The following is a 19,625-nucleotide window of genomic DNA, read 5'->3' as shown; positions in this document are numbered from 1 at the left end:
TGGAGGTTGCAGTGAGCCATGATCACACCACTGCACTCCAGCCTGACCTTGTCTCAAAAAAATAGAAAAAGGCTGGGCGTGGTAGCTCACACCAGTAATCCCAACACTTTGGGAGGCCAAGATGGGAGGATTGCCTGAGGTCAGGAGCTCGAGACCAGTCTGGCCAAAATGATGAAATCCTGTCTCTATTAAAAATATGAAAATTAGCCAGCCATGGTGGTGTGTGCCTGTAATCTCAGCCACTCAGGAGGCTGGGACAGGATAATTGCTTGAACACAGGAGGTGGAGGTTACAATAAGCCAAGATTGTGCCATTGAACTACAGCCTGGGACATAAGAAAAGAAAAAGAAAAAGTTGAAAACATTGCCTTTTGCGCTTGTTTTGGCAGCATATACAACAAATTAGAACCACAGAGGAGGTGAGCATGGCCGCTGCAGAAGGATGACAATAAAAACTTAAAAATACATTTTTAAAAAGATGATTACCTTTTGCCTGGTGCCACAATATAATTTTAAGAATCAGGTGGCTCATGCCATAATCCCAGCAGTTTGGGAGGCCAAGGGGGGGCTGGGGCCAGGAGTTTGAAACCTCGTCTCTATTAAAAATACAAAAATTAGCCAGGCATGGTGGCACACACTTGTAATCCCAGCTACTCAAGAGGCTGAGGCAGGAGAATTACTTGAACCCAGGAAATGGAGGTTGCAGTAAGCTGAGATCATGCCATTGTACTCCAGCCTGGGTGACAGGGCAAAACTCTGTCTCAAAAAAAAAAAAAATACTGGGTGTGGTGGTGTGCACCTGTAGTCCCAGCTACTCTGGAGGCTGAGGCCTCGCTTAAACTTAGAAGGCAGAGGCTACAGTGAGCCAAGATTATGCTGCTGCATGCTAGCCTGGGCAACAAACTGAGACTGTGTCTAAAAAAAAAAAAAAAAGCCCCATCAGAAAACTGGTGCTAAAGGCATTGCATTAACTCTTCCTAAACGTTCAGTGATGCTTCCAGGCTTGTGAGGTCACCTCAAAATATATAAGGTTGTTTGGGAAACACTGGATAAGAAAGAACCAGTAGACCACTACAAGTGAACCATAAATGAACAGCTGCTATTGGTGAGACTACTTGAAATCCATTTCCTGCTATTTACTAGATATTGACTCCCAGGGACTAGGATAAGTCAAGTAAGGTACCTAGTGCAAAAAGTTTAAGGAGGCACTGATTTTAGGGCCGTTAAAGTATCACCCCCAAGAATGAGTACCTCCCTATTCCCCTCTGAATGCTAAAAACTGCTTAAAACAACAAGGCCAGGCACAGTCGCTCATACCTATAATCCCAGCACTTTGGGAAGCCGAGGCAGCTCGATCACTTGAGGCCAGGAGTTTGAAACCAGCCTAGCTATCATGGCAAAACCCCATCTCTACTAAAAATACAAAAATTAGCTGAGCATGGTGGTGTGCTCCTGCGTGTAATCCCAGCTACCTGGGAGGCTGAGGCAGGAGAATTACTTAAACCCAGGAGTCAGAGGTTGCAGTGAGCCCAGATTGCACCACTGCACTCCAGCCTGGCTGACAGAGCAAGACTGTGTCTCACAAAAAAAAAAAAAAAAAAAAGGGCCAGGTGCAGTGGCTCACACCTGTAATCCCAACACTTGGGGAGGCTGAAGTGGGTGGATCACCTGAGGTCTAGAGTTCGAGACCAATCTGACCAACATGGAGAAACCCTGCCTCTACTAAAAATACAAAAATTATCTGGGTGTGGTGGCGGCATGCCCTTGTAGTCCCAGCCCCTCGGGAGGCTGAGGCAGGAGAATTGCTTGAACTGGGGAGGCGGAGGTTACGGTGAGCCGAGATCGTGCCACTGCGCTCCAGCCTGGGCAACAAGAGCAAGAATTCGTCTCAAAAAAAAAAAGAAAGCAGCAAAGTCAGTTGAAACTAAAAAGGTGTTCCTGTAATTTAAATATAATATATATGGAAAATAGAAAAAAAAAGGAGTGCAAACAATGAGAAAAGGAGGAAGGCTTATTCGGCAGTTTCTTCTACTTACAGGGAGTCTGAGTAACATCTTAGGAGAAGCAACAATGAGGGGCTTTCTGAAGTTCCGGACCATCTGCCTTCTCAGCAAGTGGAAGTACTGTGCAGGGGTTGTTGGGTGAGCCACAAACATGTTCACTGTGTCTCCGTCCACCCCCTCTTCCACACTGTCACACATCTGGGAGAGAAATGGCAGGAAAGAAGAACATTCAGGTCATCTATTTCAGTCACAGTGACAATGGGACAGCCAAAGAGAAACATGGGTGCTCTCGATTATAGCAGAAAAGCAATTTCCCGACATCACAGAACTATAACAGCAGGTAAATCTAGGAGCTGTGAAGTACTATCCAGAGGAGAGTTCTGATGGCTTTCTCCACGGGCCCAATTCTGGGTCATCTAAGACAACTGTCCCCGAACATAGCAAGAATCATCTGGAAAAGACTTTAAAAAAAAAAAAAGCATATTCTGATTACTGTAGGGCTAAGATAGGGGAAGGAAGCACTATTAGAATCTCACTTTCCTAATGAAATAATCAAAATCACTGTGAGTGTGTGTCTGTCTGTGTGGTTTTGTTGTTGTTGTTTTTGAGACAGAGTCTTGCTCTGTCGCCAGGCTAGAGTGCAGTGGCACGATCTCGGCTCAATGCAACCTCCACCTCCTGGATTCAAGTGAGTCTCCTGACTCAACCTCCCGATTAGCTGGGACTACAGGCGTGCGCCACCATGCCCAGCTAATTTTTGTGTTTTTAGTAGACACAGGGTTTCACCATGTTGGCCAGGATGGTCTCAATCTTTTGACTTTGTGATTCGCCCGCCTCGGCCTACCAAAGTGCTGGGATTAAAGGCATGTGCCGCCACACCTGGTCGTATGTGTGTGTGTGTGTGTGTGTGTGACAAAAACAAAATTAAAAGCAGCTAATAGAAAGGTTGAAAAATTGAGGGCAAGGAAGTTAAAGCTCAGAAGATCCTGGTGGGACAGAACGCCAAGGCATAAGTCCTAACCCTACCCCAAAGGCAGTGGAAGGAAAGAAAGAGAGTTGACAAAATCTGGAGAATTCTTTTTGTTGTTACAGAGTCTCGCTCTCTCGCCCAGACTGGAGTGCAGTGGTGCAATCATAGCACACTGTAACCTCAAACTCTGGACTTAAGCATCCTCCCACCCGAGCCTCCTGTGTAGCTAGGACTAGAGGTGCCTGCTACCACACCTGACTTAATTTTCAAATTTCTGTAGAGATACTGTCTCGTTTCGGTGCCCAGGCTGGTCTCAAACTCCTGGGTTCAATTGATCCTCCTGCCTCGGCCTCCCAAAGTGCTGGGATTATAGGCATGAGCAACTGTGCCTGGCCTCAATCATGATCATCTTCCTTTTTTATTTTTTTGAGATGGATTCTTGCTCTGTTGCCCAGGCTTGAGTGTAGTGGCGTGATCTCAGCTCACTACAACATCCACCTCCTGGGTTCAAGCAATTCTCTGCCTCAGCCTCCCGAGTGGCTAAGATTACAGGTACCCACCACCATGCCGGGCTAATTTTTCATATTGTTGGTAGAGACAGGGTTTCACCATCTTGGCCAGGCTGGTCTGGAACTCTTGACCTAGTGATTTGCCTTGGCCTCCCAAAGTGCTGGGATTATAGTCACGAGTCACTGCACCGGCAGATTTTCCTTTTGTATATTTACTTGATTCCCCTGACCCTTCACTCCAACCCATAAACCTGTTCCATGTGTGCTGGGAATGTAGCTGGAGATAACACAGAATCACACTGATGGTCTCACTTTAGAATCCTGACCAAGAATCTCAAGTGGGCCCTTAACACTCTTAGACTCTTAAACTCTGTTTCCTAATTCACTAATTCTCCTTCTTTCCCAGGTGACTAATTCACACCTTTAAACTCAGGACCTCCTCCGCCATCACCAGTCTCAACTAATGACCTAAGAGCATGTCCTCACACACACTCTCACCTGCACCCACCTTCTCTGCCTTCCATCTATTGCCACCAACCATGCTCCTGTCTAAAGTTAATTAATCCATCATGTACTAGAGCCCGCCCCATCTTACCCATGTGAGGAAATCACTCAGTTATTCTACCCTCACGCCTACATCACCATTCTCTTCTTCGTTACTGGATCATGCCTATCACCAAACAGACAGGCCTTATTTTCTATCTTTAACACAAAAAAAAGACCAGGCCTGGTGACTCACAACTGTAATCCCAGCACTTTGGGAGGCCAAGGCGGGAGGATCACTTGAGGTCAGGGGTTCAAGACCAGTCTGGCCAACATGGTGAAACCCTGTCTCTACTAAAAATAGTATCAAAACAGGGCATCATGGCATGTGCCTGTAATCCCAGCTACTCAGGAGGCTGAGGCAGGAGAACTGCTTGAACCTGGGAGGCAGAGGTTCAGCGATCCAACATTGTACCACTGCACTCCAGCCTAGGTGACAGAGCAAGACACCATCTCAACACACACACACACACACACACACACACACACACAAAACAACTCTTGAAACAAATTTCCCCACCAAATACTGTCCCATTTTCTTGTTCTATTTACAGAAATACTCCTCAAAAGAGTTAAGTTGACTTTCCTCCCTCTTTTTTTTTTTTTTCGTTTTTCTGAGACAGGGTTTGGCTCTCTTGCCCAGGCTGGAACACAGCGGTGCAATCCCAGCTGACTGCAACCTCCATCTCCCAGGCTCAAGTGATCCTCCCAACGCAGCCTCCCAGGTAGCTGGGATTACAGGTGTGCACCACCACACCCAGCTAATTTTTAAATTTTTATCTTTAGCAGAGAAGGGGTCTCACCATGGTGCCCAGGCTGGTCTCAAACTCCTGAGGAGGTGATCCACCTGCCTCAGCCTCCCAGAGTGCTGGGATTACAGGCGTAAGCCACCATGCTTAGCCTACTTTCCTCCTTTGAATAAGTTCTAGAGATCTACCGTACGGGATGGTGATTGTAGTTAATGTATTAAATACCTGAAAATTGCTAAGAGAATAGATTTTAAACGCTCTCATCACAAAAGATGGAGAGTATGTAAGGCGATAGGTCTGTTACTTAGCTTAATCCAATCACTTCACAAGGTATTCCTGTATCAAAACATCGCATTTTATACCATTAATATATATAATTTTTCATTTGTGAATTACAAATTTTTAAATAAATACACTTTCTTTTCTCTAGAATCAGGAATCAGGAGTGTCTAATCTTTTGGCTTCCCTGAGCCACAATGGAAGAATTGTCCTGGGCCACACATAAAATACACTAACACTCACAATGGCTAATAAGGTTAAAAAAAAAAAATCACAGGCCTCACGCAGTGGCTCACACCTGCAAACCCAACACGTTAGGAGGTCGAGGTGGGCAGATCACCTGAGGTCAGGAGTTCGAGACCAGCCTGGCCAACATGGAGAAACCCCATCTCTTTAAAAAAAAAAAAAAATCACAAATAATGTTTTAAGAAAGTTTACAAATTTATACTGGGCCACATTCAAAGCTGTTCTGAGCCACAGGTGGCCCATGGGCCACAGATTGGACAAGTTGCTCTAGATACTTCTTTTTCTCTGTTGCCCAGGCTGGGTCTCGCTGGGCAACACACAATCTCAGCTCACTGCAACCTCTACCTCCCAGGTTCAAGCAATTCTCCTGCCTCAGCCTCCCAAGTAGCCGGGATTACAGGCACCCACCACCATGCCCAGTGAATGTTTTGTATTTTTAGTAGAGATGGGGTTTCACCATGTTAGCCAGGCTGGTCTTGAACTCCTGACCCCAGGTGATCTAACAGCCTCAGCTTCCCAAAGTGCTGGGATTACAGGCGTGAGCCACCACGCCAGGCCTAGATACTCCTAAATATGTCCCAGACTTTTGTCCCTCCCACTCCATGAAAACCACATTCATCAACCATCAAATGGACTCTTGATTTCTAAATCTGGTGGTTCATTCTTACGCCTCATCTTTCTATTTATGTATTTTTAGTAGAGACAGGGTCTCACTATGTTGCCCAGGCGGGTCTTGAACTCCCAAGCTCAAGTGATCCTCCTGCCTCGGCCTCTCAAAGTGATGGGATTACTTCACTCCTCATCTTAATTGACATTGACACTCCCTCTTCCTTGATATGTTTCCTTCACTTCATTTCGAAGATCTTCCTCTCACCTCACAGGTTGCTCCTTCTTCACCTCATGAATTCTTCTTCTCTGCATCCTCTGAGGTTGGACTATCCCAGGGCTCAGAGCTCAGGCACCTTCTCTCCTCCACTGTGCGCATTGCTTTGATGACTTCATCCAGACTCAAGATTGCTAATGTCATCTAGTGGCTGATGACTCCAATACTGCATCTACCACCGACTCATTTCCTCCATTTCTTCAAAAATTAGTATTTTGTATTTCACATGTCATTCTCTAGTTAATCTACTACTCTAATCTCTTTTTGAATAAAATTCTCCATGTCATTAGTAATGTAGTTCTGCTGTTCTATCTACCTATATATTCAGCTATCAACTATTTATACACTTTAGCTGCACACATGCCAAAATCATTAGCGATATGAAGTACTTGGGGTGACATGTATTGATCTCTCCACTTATTTATTTATTTATTTGAGACAGAGTCTTGCAGTACTTGATGTGACATGTACTGATATCGCCTTTTGTTTATTTATTTATTTGAGATGGAGTCTTGCTCTGTTGCCCAGACTGGAGTGCAGGGGCGTGATCTTGGCTCACTGAGACCTCTGCCTCCCGGGTTCAAGCCATGCTCCTGCCTCAGCCTCCCAAGTAGCTGGATTACAGGCATGAGCCACCACACCTGGCTAATTTTTGTATTTTTAGTAGAGATGGGGTTTCACCATGTTGGCCAGGCTGATCTTGAACTCCTAACCTCAAATGACCTACTTGCCTTGGCCTCCCAAAGTGCTGGGATTACAGGTGTGAGCCTCTCCATTTATTTTGAAATGAATCAAAAATAAGATACCAGAATGACAGATGAATAGATATGTGACAAAACAAGTATAATAAAAATTAATGGTGAATTCTAGGGAGTGGGCATATGAGTATTCACAGTAAATTCTTTTCAATTTTTCTGCATATAAGGACAACGGCTATGTCTGGGAGGATATTTACAATATTTTCATAACCAGTCAGGGGTGTGGCTCATGCCCGTAATTCCAGCACTTTGGGAGGCTGAGACAGACAGATCACTTGAGGCTGGGAGTTTCAGACCAGCCTGACCAACATGGAAGAACGTCAATCTCTGCTAAACATACAAACACTAGACGTGCATGGTGGCATATGCCTGTGGTCCCAGCTACTTTGAAGGCTGAGGCAAGAGAATCTCTTGAACCCAACAGGCAGAGGTTGCAGTGAGCCAAGCTCACACCACTGCATGCCAGCCTGGGCAACAGAGCGAGACCCCATCTCAGGAAAAAAAAAAAAAGCTCTTTAGGGGATTCTGATGATCAGCCTGGTATAAGAACTGCTGATCCTGGCATAAGAGAACCACTTTAATTGCCATAAAACTGTGATACTATTGCATCTGAGGCATTATGTTTCCAAAGAATATTGACATTCCATCAAATCTGTTTCGCTCAAATACTACGATATTGTACAGTTAGGTGGGCGTTAAGCTCTCTGCAGGAGGTAGGAAAGCTCTAGGAAGCAGGAAAACGATTCTTTATTTTTAGTTATATATTTTTTTTTTTGAGACAGAGTTTCGCTCTTGTTGCCCAAGCTGGAGTGCAATGGCGCAATCTCGGCTCACCAAAACCTCTGTCTCCTGGGTTCAAGTGATTCTCCTGCCTCAGCCTCCCGGGTAGCTGGGAGTACAGGCATGCACCACCATGCTTGATCAGTTTCTTCATATTAGTAGTAGAGATGGGTTTTTCTCCATGTTGGTCAGGCTGGTCTCAAACTCCTGACGTTAGGTGATCTGCCCACCTCAGCCTCCCAAAGTGCTGGGATTACAGAGGGTAGCCACCAAGCCTGGTCAGGAAAACAATTATTTGACTCCAGAAGATACTCCCCTTACCTGCAGGAAACGCTCTATTCGACAGGATGAGTGATCTGGCCCTGCCCCATCGTAGCCATGAGGAAGAAGGATGACGATGCCACTTTGTAGGAGCCACTTGGCCTCTCCTGGAAAAGCACCATGTGCGATGTAAGAGCTCTCGAAGCAGGACACAGTGGCCTGATGTGACTCGGCCAGGAAAATCAATGTTCGTTTTCTCCCTTTCCCCCCAAAACCGCTTTTATTACATGGACTTTCTAGCACTGTTATGCTATACTCAGGGAAATGTCCATTTTGTTGAATGAAAACCTATCAGGGTCTGGGTGTAGTGGCTCACGCCTGTAATCCCAGCACTTTGGGGGGCTAAGGAGGATGGATCATTTGAGGTCAGAAGTTCGAGACGAGGCTGGCCAACATGGTAAAACCTCCTCTCTACTAAAAATACAAAAATAAGCTGGGTGTGGTGGCACACCTGTATTTCCAGCTACTCAGGAGGCTGAGGTGGGAGAATCGTTTGATCCCAGGAGGTAGAGGTTGCAGTGAGCTGAGATCATGCAAGCCTGGGCGACAGAGTGAGACTCTGTCTCAAACAAACAAACAAACCATATCCTACAACAGTATAGGCCCTGGGCTTTTACTAGTGGAGGACGAACTCAAAGGGGAACATTCCCGGCTTCCTGGACAGCACGTGCCACTCTGTCATCACCACGGGCACCACTGTTAAAAGAACGGGCAGCTCCTGGCCAGGTGCAGTGGCTCTTTGAGAGCACTTTGGGAGCCTGAGGCAGGGGATCATGAGGTTAGGAGTTTAAGACCAGCCTGGCCAACATGGTGAAGCCCCATCTCTACTAAAAACACAAAAAATTAATCAGGTGTGGTGGTGCACGCCTGTAATCCCAGCTATCCGGGAGGCTGAGGCAAGAGAATCGCTTGAACCTGGGAGGCGGAGGTTGCAATGAGCAGAGATCACACCACTGCACTCCAGCCTGGGGAACAGAGTGAGACTCCACCTCAAAAAAAAAAAAAGAATGTACAGCTCCCACTTTTCTCACAGCCCGGCTGACAACACGGGCCACTGTCTCAAACAGAAGGCAGTGGACATGACAAACAGTCTCTGGACAAGTCCTAAGTCCAGGCTCCTCAGGGACTTCTCTTCCTCCCAATGAAAACATTAGAGAAGCATAACTACAGGAAAGATGTCGGGCAGGTATTCAAAACCTGAGAATGGGCATCCCTGGAAAATGGGATTCAGGGTCTGGGGAAAGACTTGGACGTTTACTTCAATTACTTCAGATTTTTACAGTGAGCAGGTACTGCTTTGGAAGCTTTCAGACACTGGAGCAGGTTTTTAGGCCCTACTGACTCCTGGGCACAGGCGCTGGGTGGCACCAATGCTCCTGCTGACAGAGAGCTTGGGTGTTTGTCCCAGCAACAAATTAACCTGCCACACTCCCATCCTAACAGGGTGACTCCAACTCCCTGGAGGTGCTGAGGCACACAGGAGTCTCACAGGCAGCAGCGGCCCCTTTTTATTCATTTGTCCCCATGAGGCTGGGGCCATGAGGGGACCCCCAACTGTACCCACCCTATACGCAGACACCAACCTCCGGAGATAAATGTGTCAAAGATGATCTGGGCACCATTGAAGAAATCGCCAAACTGTGCCTCCCACAGGGGCAGTAACTGTGGACTCTCAATGCTCATCCCATATTCGAATCCCAGGACGGCCTCTTCTGACAAGGGGCTGTTGCTGACCTAATCCCAAGGAAGAGAAGGAAACGATGGCATGTGAGGGCAATGGCAGAGCACTGTGCTCCTGGGAACTTATCAAAGGGAGGTGGTGCAGGGAGGGAGCATGATCTCACTCATCACCACATTCTTTGTTTTTGTGTTTTGGGATAGAGTTTCACTCTTGCTGCTCAGGCTGCAGTGCAGTGGCTTGACCTCAGCTTACCACAACCTCCACCTCCTCCCGAGTAGCTGGGATTACAGTCTCCCACCACCATGCCCAGCTAATTTTTGTATTTTTAATAGAGACAGGGTTTCTCCATGTTGACTAGGCTGGCCTCGAACTCCTGACCTCAGGTGATCCACCAGCCTTGGCCTCCCGAAGTACTGGGGTTGCAGGTGTGAGCCACTGTGCCCGGCCTCATCACCAGATTCTTTTGAGAAGAGATTTGCTGCTGAGTGTCAGTGATGTAGATGAGAAAAGTTGGGACAAAGAGAGGAAAAGAGGCTGGAATATGAGCATTGCAGAGTTTCTTCAAGGATAAGCACATATACTTCTCAGCTAACCCTCCTCTGGAGCTGAGTGTACAACTGTGTCCTACCAGCTTTTCAAAAACCCGTGGCTGGGCATGGTGGCCTTCCAACAATTTGGGAGGCCAAGATGGGAGAATCACCTGAGTACAGGAGTTTGAGACCAACCTGTGCAACATGGCAAGACCCAATGGTAATTTTGGCGATTTTGTGTTTCTCTACAAAAGCAGACAAAAATTAGCTGGGTGTGGTGGCACATGCCTATAATCCCAACTACTTGGGAGGCTGAGGTAGGAGGATCACTTGAGCCCAGGAAGTGGAAGCTGCAATGAGCTGTGATCGCACCACTGCACTCCAGGCTGTGTGAAGGCGTGAAACCCATGGGGGGAAAAATTGTCATGAAATGAAGTGAGGAAAGTTAAAAAGTATAAAGGCCTACCTTGGGTTAGAATCAGTATTCTAACACTGCACTGGCATGGTAACTCAAAAGGATATGTTACGATGTTAAAAAGCAGAATACAAAATTTTATCTCTGAGAAGATTAAAAAGACATGACAATTAAATGCAATACATAATCCCAGCACTTTGGGAGGCTGAGGCGGGCAGATCACCTGAGGTCAGGAGTTTGAGACCAGCCTGGCCAACATGGTGAAACTCCATCTCTACAAAAAATACAAAAATTAGCTGGGTGTGTGATGCAGGCCTGCAGTCCCAGCTACATGGGAGGGGGAGGTGGGAGGACTGCTTGAACCTGGGAGGTGGAGGCTGCAGTGAGCCGAGATTGCGCCACAACACTCCAGGCTGGGCGACGGAGTGAGACTTGGTCTCTAAAAAAAAAAAAAAAAAGATGTACTAATACATGCTACATGCGTGGACGGACCTTGAAAAACATTATGCCAAGTCACAAAGGTCACATGTTATACCATTCTGTTTACATGAAACATCTAAAATAGGCAGATCAACAGGAACAAAAAGTCAAGGAGTGGTTTCCAGGGGCTGGAGGGAGGAAGGAGTGGGCAGTGATCGCTACTGGGAATGGGCTTTCTTTCTGGGATAATGAAAATGTTCTAACATTAGATAGTGGTGATGATTAAACAACTCTGTGAACAGACTACAAACTGCTCAAGGGTACTCACTGAAAGGTTGAATTTTATGAGTTATAGCTCAGCAAAGCTTTTTTTTTTTTTGAGACGGAGTTTCACTCTTGTTACCCACGCTGGAGTGCAATGGCGCAATCTCGGCTCACCGCAACCTTTGCCTCCTGGGTTCAAGCAATTCTCCTGCCTCAGCCTCCCGAGTAGCTGGGACTACAGGCGCGCGCTACCATGCCCAGCTAATTTTTGTATTTTTAGTAGAGACAGGGTTTCACCATGTTGACCAGGATGGTCTCAATCTCTGGACCTTGTGAGCCACCTGCGTCGGCCTCCCAAAGTGCTGGGATTATAGGCGTGAGCCACCACGTCCGGCCTCAAAGCTTTTATTAAAAAAAAAAACAAAACTCTCTAGGCTGGGCATGGTGGCTCATACCTGTAATCCCAGCACTTTGGGAGGCTGAGGCAGGAGGATTGCTTGAGACCAGGAATTCAAGATCAGCCTGGGCATCACAGCAAGACCCCTATCTACAAAATATTTAAAATTATCCAGGCGTGCTGGTGTTTGCCCTTAGTCCCAGTTATTTGAGAGGCTAAGGTGGGAGGATTGCTTGAGCCTAAGAGCTGGAGGCTACAGTGAGCTATAATTGCATCATGGGACTCTAGCCAGGGCAACAGAGGAGGACCCTGTCTCTCGCGCACTCACACACACACAGATTGAGATGTACAATAGAGTTGAGGGAAAAACATACCTTAAGGACTATTCATTTATGACACGGAAAGCATGGCCTCTGTCCCTTCCTACAAGCCATTATTGATAAGGGAACGCTGGTCAGTTACAGAATTCAATACAGACCATGAAGGCAGATCACTGCTCAGGAAAGTACAGCTATTCTCACTACCAAGATCAAGCAGGAGTTTCTCCTGGGGTCTTCACATACAGGACTCGATATTATAAAATATATTATTATTATTATTATTATTATTACAGAGTCTTGCTCTGTCGCCCAGGCGGGAGTGCAGTAGCACAATCTTGGCTCACTTACTTCCACCTTCTGGGTTCAGCCTCCCAAGTAGCTGGGATTACAGGCATGCGCCACCATGTCCGACTAATTTTTGTATTTTTAATAGAGACAGCATGTTACCATGTTGGACAGGCTGGTGTTGAACTCCTGGCCTCAAATGATCTCCCTGCCTCGGCCTCTAAAAGTGCTGGGATTATAGGCATCAGCCACCCCACCTGGCCTAAATAATAAATTAAATCTTCAAGAGTATCCACAAAACAGACACAAGGCATTTAATTGGGACTTCTAAATAGCAAAATTCAAAACTGATAATAAGTATCAAATCACAATTCAATGAAAGCCTCATCTGAGGTAGGGGAATACTAAACATTTCAGTATCCAGTTCACCAATCTGACTTGATCTAAGGGTAGATTTTGGACTAACTTAAAGAAAAGATGAGCTCCATATCCCTTAAGTGATCTGCCTAAAATGTGGCTTTTACCAAGTAAATTTTTTGTTGTTGTTACTGAGACGGAGTCTCGCTCTGTTGCCCAGGCTGGAGTGCGTGGCTCATTCTCAGCTCACATCAACCTCCGCCTCCTGGGTTCAAGCGATTCTCCCGCCTCAGCCTCCCTAGTAGCTGGGATTACAGGCAGGCATCACCATGCCTGGCTAATTTTTGCCTAGTAAAGACAGGGTTTCACCATGTTGGCCAAGATGGTCTCGATCTCTTGACCTTGTGATCCTCCCACCTCGGCCTCCCAAAGTGCTGGGATTATAGGCGTGAGCCACCACACCTGGCCACCAAGTGAATTTTTTATGGGGTGTCAGTAATTCAAGATGACGTTTTCAAACTAATGGCTAGAGTAGGAAAGAGGAGACATGCCGCTCAACTTATCTTAAGGAGTAAGTTATTTTCATAAACATGTGCTAGGCACTTGGAGATAAGCAAATGAAGAAACTCCACTACTGCCCTTATAGTACTAAGGGCACAGATGCTGCCACACAGAAATACATGGTTATATCTGGCTGGGTGGACTGCTTGAGGCCAAGAATTCAAGACCAGCCCGGGCAACACGGTGAAACCCCATCTCTACTAAAAATTAGCCAGGCATGGCACCTTGTGCTCATGGTTCCAGCTACTTGGGAGGCTGAGGCATAAGTTTCCCTTGAGCCTGAGGGGTGGAGGTTGCAGAGAGCCAAGATGGCACCACTGCACTCCAGCCTGGGCAACAGAGCGAGACTCTGTCTCCAAAAAAATAGACAAAGAAATAAATACACAGTTATGTACACTCGTCAAGCCTATCACACCTTAGGGAACAGGTAATCTTGAGGATGTGTGATTTTGCTTTCCTTAGGCAGGCAAGGAATATTGACTTATCTACATCTTTGACTGATTTTAATGAATTACAGCAATATGCAGATGATAATGTCAATTTGGAGTTGACAAAATGCACATCCATTTGACATTTACATGATTATAGATACGCCACCAGCCTAAGAGAGCTCCAGCCTATTCTCCAGTGGTTTACTTCCAACACAAATTGACAGACCTGCCTCAACCACCCATAGCACCCCTTTACTTCTATAAGTACTGAACCCAAAGGTGCCAGCACTTGTTCCTACTTGTTCTAAGAAGCCTGGAACAGGAATCGTCGGCTCCTGATTTTACAACAGCTATAGAGCCATCTCACCTCTAGAAACCCCCTCTGATTCGGGTCCATATGGTTCAGGGGGATGTAGGTGTCATCGGTCTCCTGGCAAACCACCATTGCATGCCTTTGGCTGAAAGTTCCACGGCCAACATCTTGGCCACTTAGACGAACATTAAAACCTTAAGCAAGCAAGAAAAAAAAAGTCAGATTCCCATAAATAACCTAATAATAAGGCGTGGTGACTCTAATTTTTTGAGACAGAGTCTCGCTCTGTCACCAGGCTGGAGTGCAGTGGCGCGATCTCGGGTCACTGCAAACTCCGCCCCTCAGGGTTCAACTGATTCTCCTGCCTCAGCCACCTGAGTAGCTGGAATCACAGGCACGTGTCACCATGCCCGGCTAATTTTTGTAGTTTTAGTAGAGATGGGGTTTCACCATGTTGGCTAGCCTGGTCTCGAATTCCTGACCTGGTAATCTGCCTGCCTCAGCCTCCCAAAGTGCTGAGATTACAGGCATGAGCCACAGCGCCCAGCCTAAATTCTCATACACTGACTTAACCCTGAGAATTTTCCTTATGATAACAGATAGTAGTTATTAATATATACTGTCTGATATTCAAAAGTCGATAGTTAAGATGAGATTGTATAAGAAAGGAGAGGTATGAAGTGGCCTGCAATCTTTAGGGAAAACTATCTTTCCAGTACATCAGCCCTAGGCCTTCGTTCCCCAGGCGTAACTGTCCTATGTCTGTACTATGATGAAGATTGTCAGCATTAATTATACTACGATTAAGTAATATTGTAGGGAAAGAAAAGTTAACATGTTTTAGAACTTCTCTAGTCAATGAACACAATGGAAGGTAGTTATAGCTCAAACTGCAAAGGTAACAGGCAGCAAATATGATTGAAAGCACTCTCTACTAGTCAGACAGAAAATTCTTACCTTGAGCAAGTAAAGAACCCAAGGCAAGAGCTTCCGCTGTGGCCCAGTCTAGCTTGGTTCCATCAGTCACCTTCTCCATTCTGGACTGTAAAATTCAGAGGAAGGAAAAAAAGGAACATCTAAGAGTCCATCTCCTTTTTCACAATGAGTCCAAAAAATTTAATGCAGACCAAGCCCAGTGGCTCACACCTATAATCCCAGCACTTTGGAGGGCTGAGGCTGGTGGATCATTTGAGGTCAGGATTTTGAGACCAGCCTGGACCACATGGTGAAACTGCATCCTACTAAAAATACAAAAATTAGCTAGGCCTGGTGGCATGTCTCTATAAATCCAGCTACTTGGGAGGCTGAGGCAGGGAATCGTTTGAACCTGAGAAGCAGAGGTTGCAGTGAGCTGAGATCACACCACTGCACTCCAGCCCGGCAATAAAGTGAGATTCCATCTCAAAAAACAAAAAAATTAATACAACAAAATTAAGCATCAAAAACGTAATGCTGAATAAAAACAGAGTACAAAGGGATACATTAGAGAAGGAGAACAATTATATACAGTGGGTTTTATTTTATTATTTTTCTGAAACAGACTCACTCTGTTGCCCAGGCTGGAGTGCAGCGGCGTGATCTCAGCTCATTGCAACCTCTGCATTCCCGGTTCAAGCGATTCTCCTGCCTTAGCCTCCCAAGTAGCTGGGATTACAGGTCTGCACCACCACACCCAGCAATTGTTTGTAGTTTTTAGTGGAGAAGAGGCTTCGCCATATTGGCCAGGCTGGTCTTGAACCCCTGACCTCTAGTGATCCGCCCACCTCAGCCTCCCAGACTGCTGGGATTACAGGCATGAGCCACTGCGCCCAGCCTACATACAATTTTAAAACAGACAAAACAAACACATGCTTAGGTTAGTGGTTACCCTGTGGAGGTGGGAGGAGATAGATCGAGGAGGGGTATGTGGGGAATTGCATTTATAACATCCTTTTTCCTAAGCTGGGTGATGAGAACATATTAATAGTTTGTTGTAATAGTCTCTCTACCTATACTAAAAACTTAGGAGTCAGTGGGGTTTTTTTGTTTGTTTTGTTTTTTAATTTTTTTTTTTTGGAAACAGAAAACTGGGTCTCACTCTGTCACCCAGGCTTAAGTATAATGGTAAAATTTCAGCTCACTGCAAGCTCAACCTCCTGGGCTCAAGCAATCCTCCCACCTCAGCCTCCTGAGTAGCTGGGACTACAGGCATGTGCCGCCACAGCAGGCTAATTCTTTTTTGAGACGAGTCCCGCTCTGTCACCCAGTCTGGAGTGCAGTGGTGCGACCCTTGGCTCACTGCAACTTCTGCCTCCCAGGTTCAAGCAATTTTCTTTCTTTCTTTCTTTTTTTTTTTTAAATCTTTTAAATAACTCAAAAATCTCTTCCTTCTTTTGTTTTTTCTTTTACCCTTTTAAGAGCTTTCAGAACAAAGCGATTTTCCTTTCTTAGCCTCCTGAGTAGCTGTGACTGCAGGCGCCCACTGCCATGCCTAACTAATTTTTTGTATTTCAGCAGAGACAGTGTTTCACCGTATTGCCAAGGCTGGTCTCAAACTCCTACGCTCAGGCAATTAGCTGGTCTTGGCCTCCCGAAGTGCCAGGATTACAGGTGTGAGCCACCACACCCGGCCAATTTTAATCTTTTCTAGCAATAAGGTATTACTATGTTGCCCAGGCTGGTCTTGAACTTCTGGGCTCAAGCAATCTTTCCACCTTGGCCTTCCAAAGCGCTGGTATTACAAATAGTAGCCACCACACCTGGCCAAAGTTAGTATTCAGGCTGGGCGCAGTGGCTCACATCTGTATCCTTAGCATTTTGGGAGGCCAAGGCAGATGGATCGATTGAGGTCAGGAGTTCAAGACCAACCTGGCCAACATAACAAAACCCAATCTCTACCTAAAATACAAAAATCAGCAGGGTATGGTGGCACGCACCTGTAATCCCAGCTACTCAGGAAGCTGAGGCAGGAGAATCGCTTGAACCCAGGAGATAGAGGTTACAGTGAGCTAAGATGATGTCACTGCACTCCAGCCTGGGCAACAGAGAGAGACTCCAACTCAAAAATAACATAAAATAAAATAATTTAGAGAACAAAGTTCCTTCATCCAAGCTTAAGAAAGATAAAGACCTTTAACTCTTTGTTCTCCATGTTTTAGCACCGAACGTCCCACAAACCAGAAACCCACTAAGTCCCAGGCCCCCTAGGATGGTTTGTTATCCTATAGTGATCACAAGACAATACATAAAACTTCAGCATGTTTAAGAAGCTACTTTGGAGGTATGTGTGTTAACTTTTGTTTCTTTTATTTAAGCCACCTGAAACAAAGTGTTTTCTACTAACTGGAAAAATAAAAACAGACATTATTGCATCTCTGGTTTTTTTTTTTTGAGATGGAGTTTTGTGCTGTTGCTAGGCGGGAGTGCAGTGGTGCGATCTCGGCTCATTACAATCTCCACCTCCCTGGTTACAGCAATTCTCCTCCCTCAGCCTCCCAAGTAGCTAGGACTACAGGCGTGTACCACCATGCTCAGATAATTTTTGTATTTTAAGTAATGACAGAGTTTTACTATGTTGGCCAGGATGGTCTTGAACTCCTGACCTTTTGATCTGCCCGCCTTGGCCTCCCAAAGTGCTGAGATTGCAGGTGTGAGCCACCACACCAGCCAGTATCTCTGTATTTTTTATAGTGTGCATGTATTTATGCATGTTCATACATTACACATAAATAAATACATGGAAGAAAAATAAAAGTAGAGATAATCTGAGGTAATTGACTATCAGTACCAAAACATCACTCGGATTGGTTCCTAGAACCTAATGACACATAATAAACATCTGTCAAATAAATCACCCAAGCAAAAACCCCAGACCAATGTCAGTTCCTTTGCTGAGCAGGAAGGAAAAGCAATAACCAGCTATTTGGAGCTGCCGACCTGAACATGTGTCTTCAGGAGGTGACTGTGCATCTGCAACTCTCTCGGCACCTCTACAGACTTCATGCCAACAAACCGCAGGAGGTCAAGGGGCACACCTGTGCTCCAGGTGGTGATGTGCGCTTCCGGCTGAGCCAGGCCCTGCCAGTGGGCCTGCAGATTCAGGGCAGGGGGGCTGTAGTGGGCCATGTTAGTTAAGTGATCATTCAACTTTGCATAGTAGGAGGATTTTATTTCAGACACCTCCTCCTGTGTCATGAGTCCGCCAACAATGAGGTGCTCTGCATATGTGTCTGGGATGCTTTTTCGGGCTCTGTCCAAAAGAGGAAAAACAAAAATCAACCTGACCTGTATCAATCTAAGAAAGAAAGAGACAGTCACTGTCCAACACTGTGGAGTGTCAGTGCTCTAAAAAGGCACTCAGGCCGGGTGCGGTGGCTCGCACCGTAATCCCAGCACTTTGGGAGGCTAAGGCAGGCAGATCACCTGAGGTTGGGCGTTTGAGACCAGTCTGACCAACATGGAGAAACTCTGTCTCATCTAAAAATACAAAATTAGCTGGGCGTTGTGGCACATGCCAATAATCCCAGCTACTCAGGAGGCTGAGGCAGGAGAATCACTTGAACCCGGGAGGTGAAGGTTGTGAACCCAGGAGGTGAAGGTTGCAGTGAGCTGAGATCGCACCATTGCACTCCAGCCTGGGCAACATGAGTGAAACTCGGCCTCAAAAAAAAAAATTTTTTAAGGCATTCAGCGGGTGCAGTGGCTCACATCTATAATCCTAGCATTTTAGGAGGCTAAGGCAGGTGGATCACCTGAGATCAGGAGTTCAGGACCAGCCTGGCCAACATGGTGAAACCCCGTCTCTACTAAAAATTCAAAAAATTAGCTGGGCATGGTGGCAGGTGCCTGTAATCCCAGCTACTCAGGAGGCTGAGGTATGAGAATTGCTTAAACCCAGGAGCGGAGGTTGCAGTGAGCCGAGATCGCACCACTGCACTCCAGTCTGAGCAACAAAAGCGAAACTCCATCTCAAGAAATAAATTAATTTAATTAAATAATACATAAAGTAAAAAAAGCATTCAGGAAAGATGTTTTGGAGCTAGACAGAGGTGGTGGCTGCACCTCTTAGTGAAGGTAAACAAATGCCACTGAGTTGTTCATATTAAGAGAGCCAATTTTATATTATGTCACGTTCATCACATTCATCTCAGTACGTTTATAAAACAAAATAAATAAACAGTGTTAAATATAATTAATTAATGTATTAAGTGAAGGCACTCACCATAATAACCTCTTTTCCAGGCAAGTAAGAGAAAACAAATTTATCTCTGTAAGTTTTTGTCTACATTAAAGTAGAAATAATTAACAGACTTTTTCCATGATTTGGGAAATTCTGATAATTATGTCGAAGGCTGAGCCACACTGTCTATCCAGTCAGTAACCCCCTGTATCTACAAAGGCATGGAAGCCAAAGTTGCCCGAGTCTCTGAAAGTTCCAATCTTTCAGGTCTCTTCAATCATCCTTTAACTATGATCATCAAGTACCTGGGTGTTACAGCAACAATCAGCACTCTACATTCACGTAATACTGTAAACTATAAAGTCCATTTACATATATTATATTGAATTCTGATAAAATCGAGAGGAAAGCAGGATAGATTTTTCAAAATAAGGCCCTGGAGACAGGTACAGT

At 45.6% G+C, this 19,625-nt stretch overlaps 1 protein-coding gene and 1 pseudogene across 2 annotated transcripts in view; one reads left to right on the top strand and one right to left on the bottom strand.

Annotated features, from left to right (window-relative positions):
* DHTKD1 (dehydrogenase E1 and transketolase domain containing 1) overlaps window positions 1-19,625 on the bottom strand; it is a 54,041-nt gene that overhangs the window by 11,675 nt on the left and 22,741 nt on the right. The window contains exons 8-13 of one of the 2 annotated variants that reach the window (XM_035252788.3): window positions 17,930-18,242; window positions 14,972-15,056; window positions 14,069-14,208; window positions 9,624-9,774; window positions 8,041-8,147; window positions 2,036-2,200 (exon numbers count right to left, since the gene is read on the bottom strand). In XM_035252788.3, coding sequence (XP_035108679.1) covers window positions 2,036-2,200; window positions 8,041-8,147; window positions 9,624-9,774; window positions 14,069-14,208; window positions 14,972-15,056; window positions 17,930-18,242 — 961 coding nt within the window. The remainder of the gene's footprint in view (window positions 1-2,035; window positions 2,201-8,040; window positions 8,148-9,623; window positions 9,775-14,068; window positions 14,209-14,971; window positions 15,057-17,929; window positions 18,243-19,625) is intronic. The other variant, XM_078329474.1, reaches the window with a different exon arrangement.
* LOC118143427 (U6 spliceosomal RNA) lies at window positions 377-471 on the top strand (annotated as a pseudogene).

This window comes from Callithrix jacchus, chromosome 7, assembly GCF_049354715.1.
Source record: "Callithrix jacchus isolate 240 chromosome 7, calJac240_pri, whole genome shotgun sequence".
NCBI classification, from domain to species: Eukaryota; Metazoa; Chordata; class Mammalia; order Primates; family Cebidae; genus Callithrix; species Callithrix jacchus.
The sequence above is the reverse complement of the archived record's forward strand: the minus strand, read 5'-3'. Positions and strand labels throughout refer to the sequence as shown.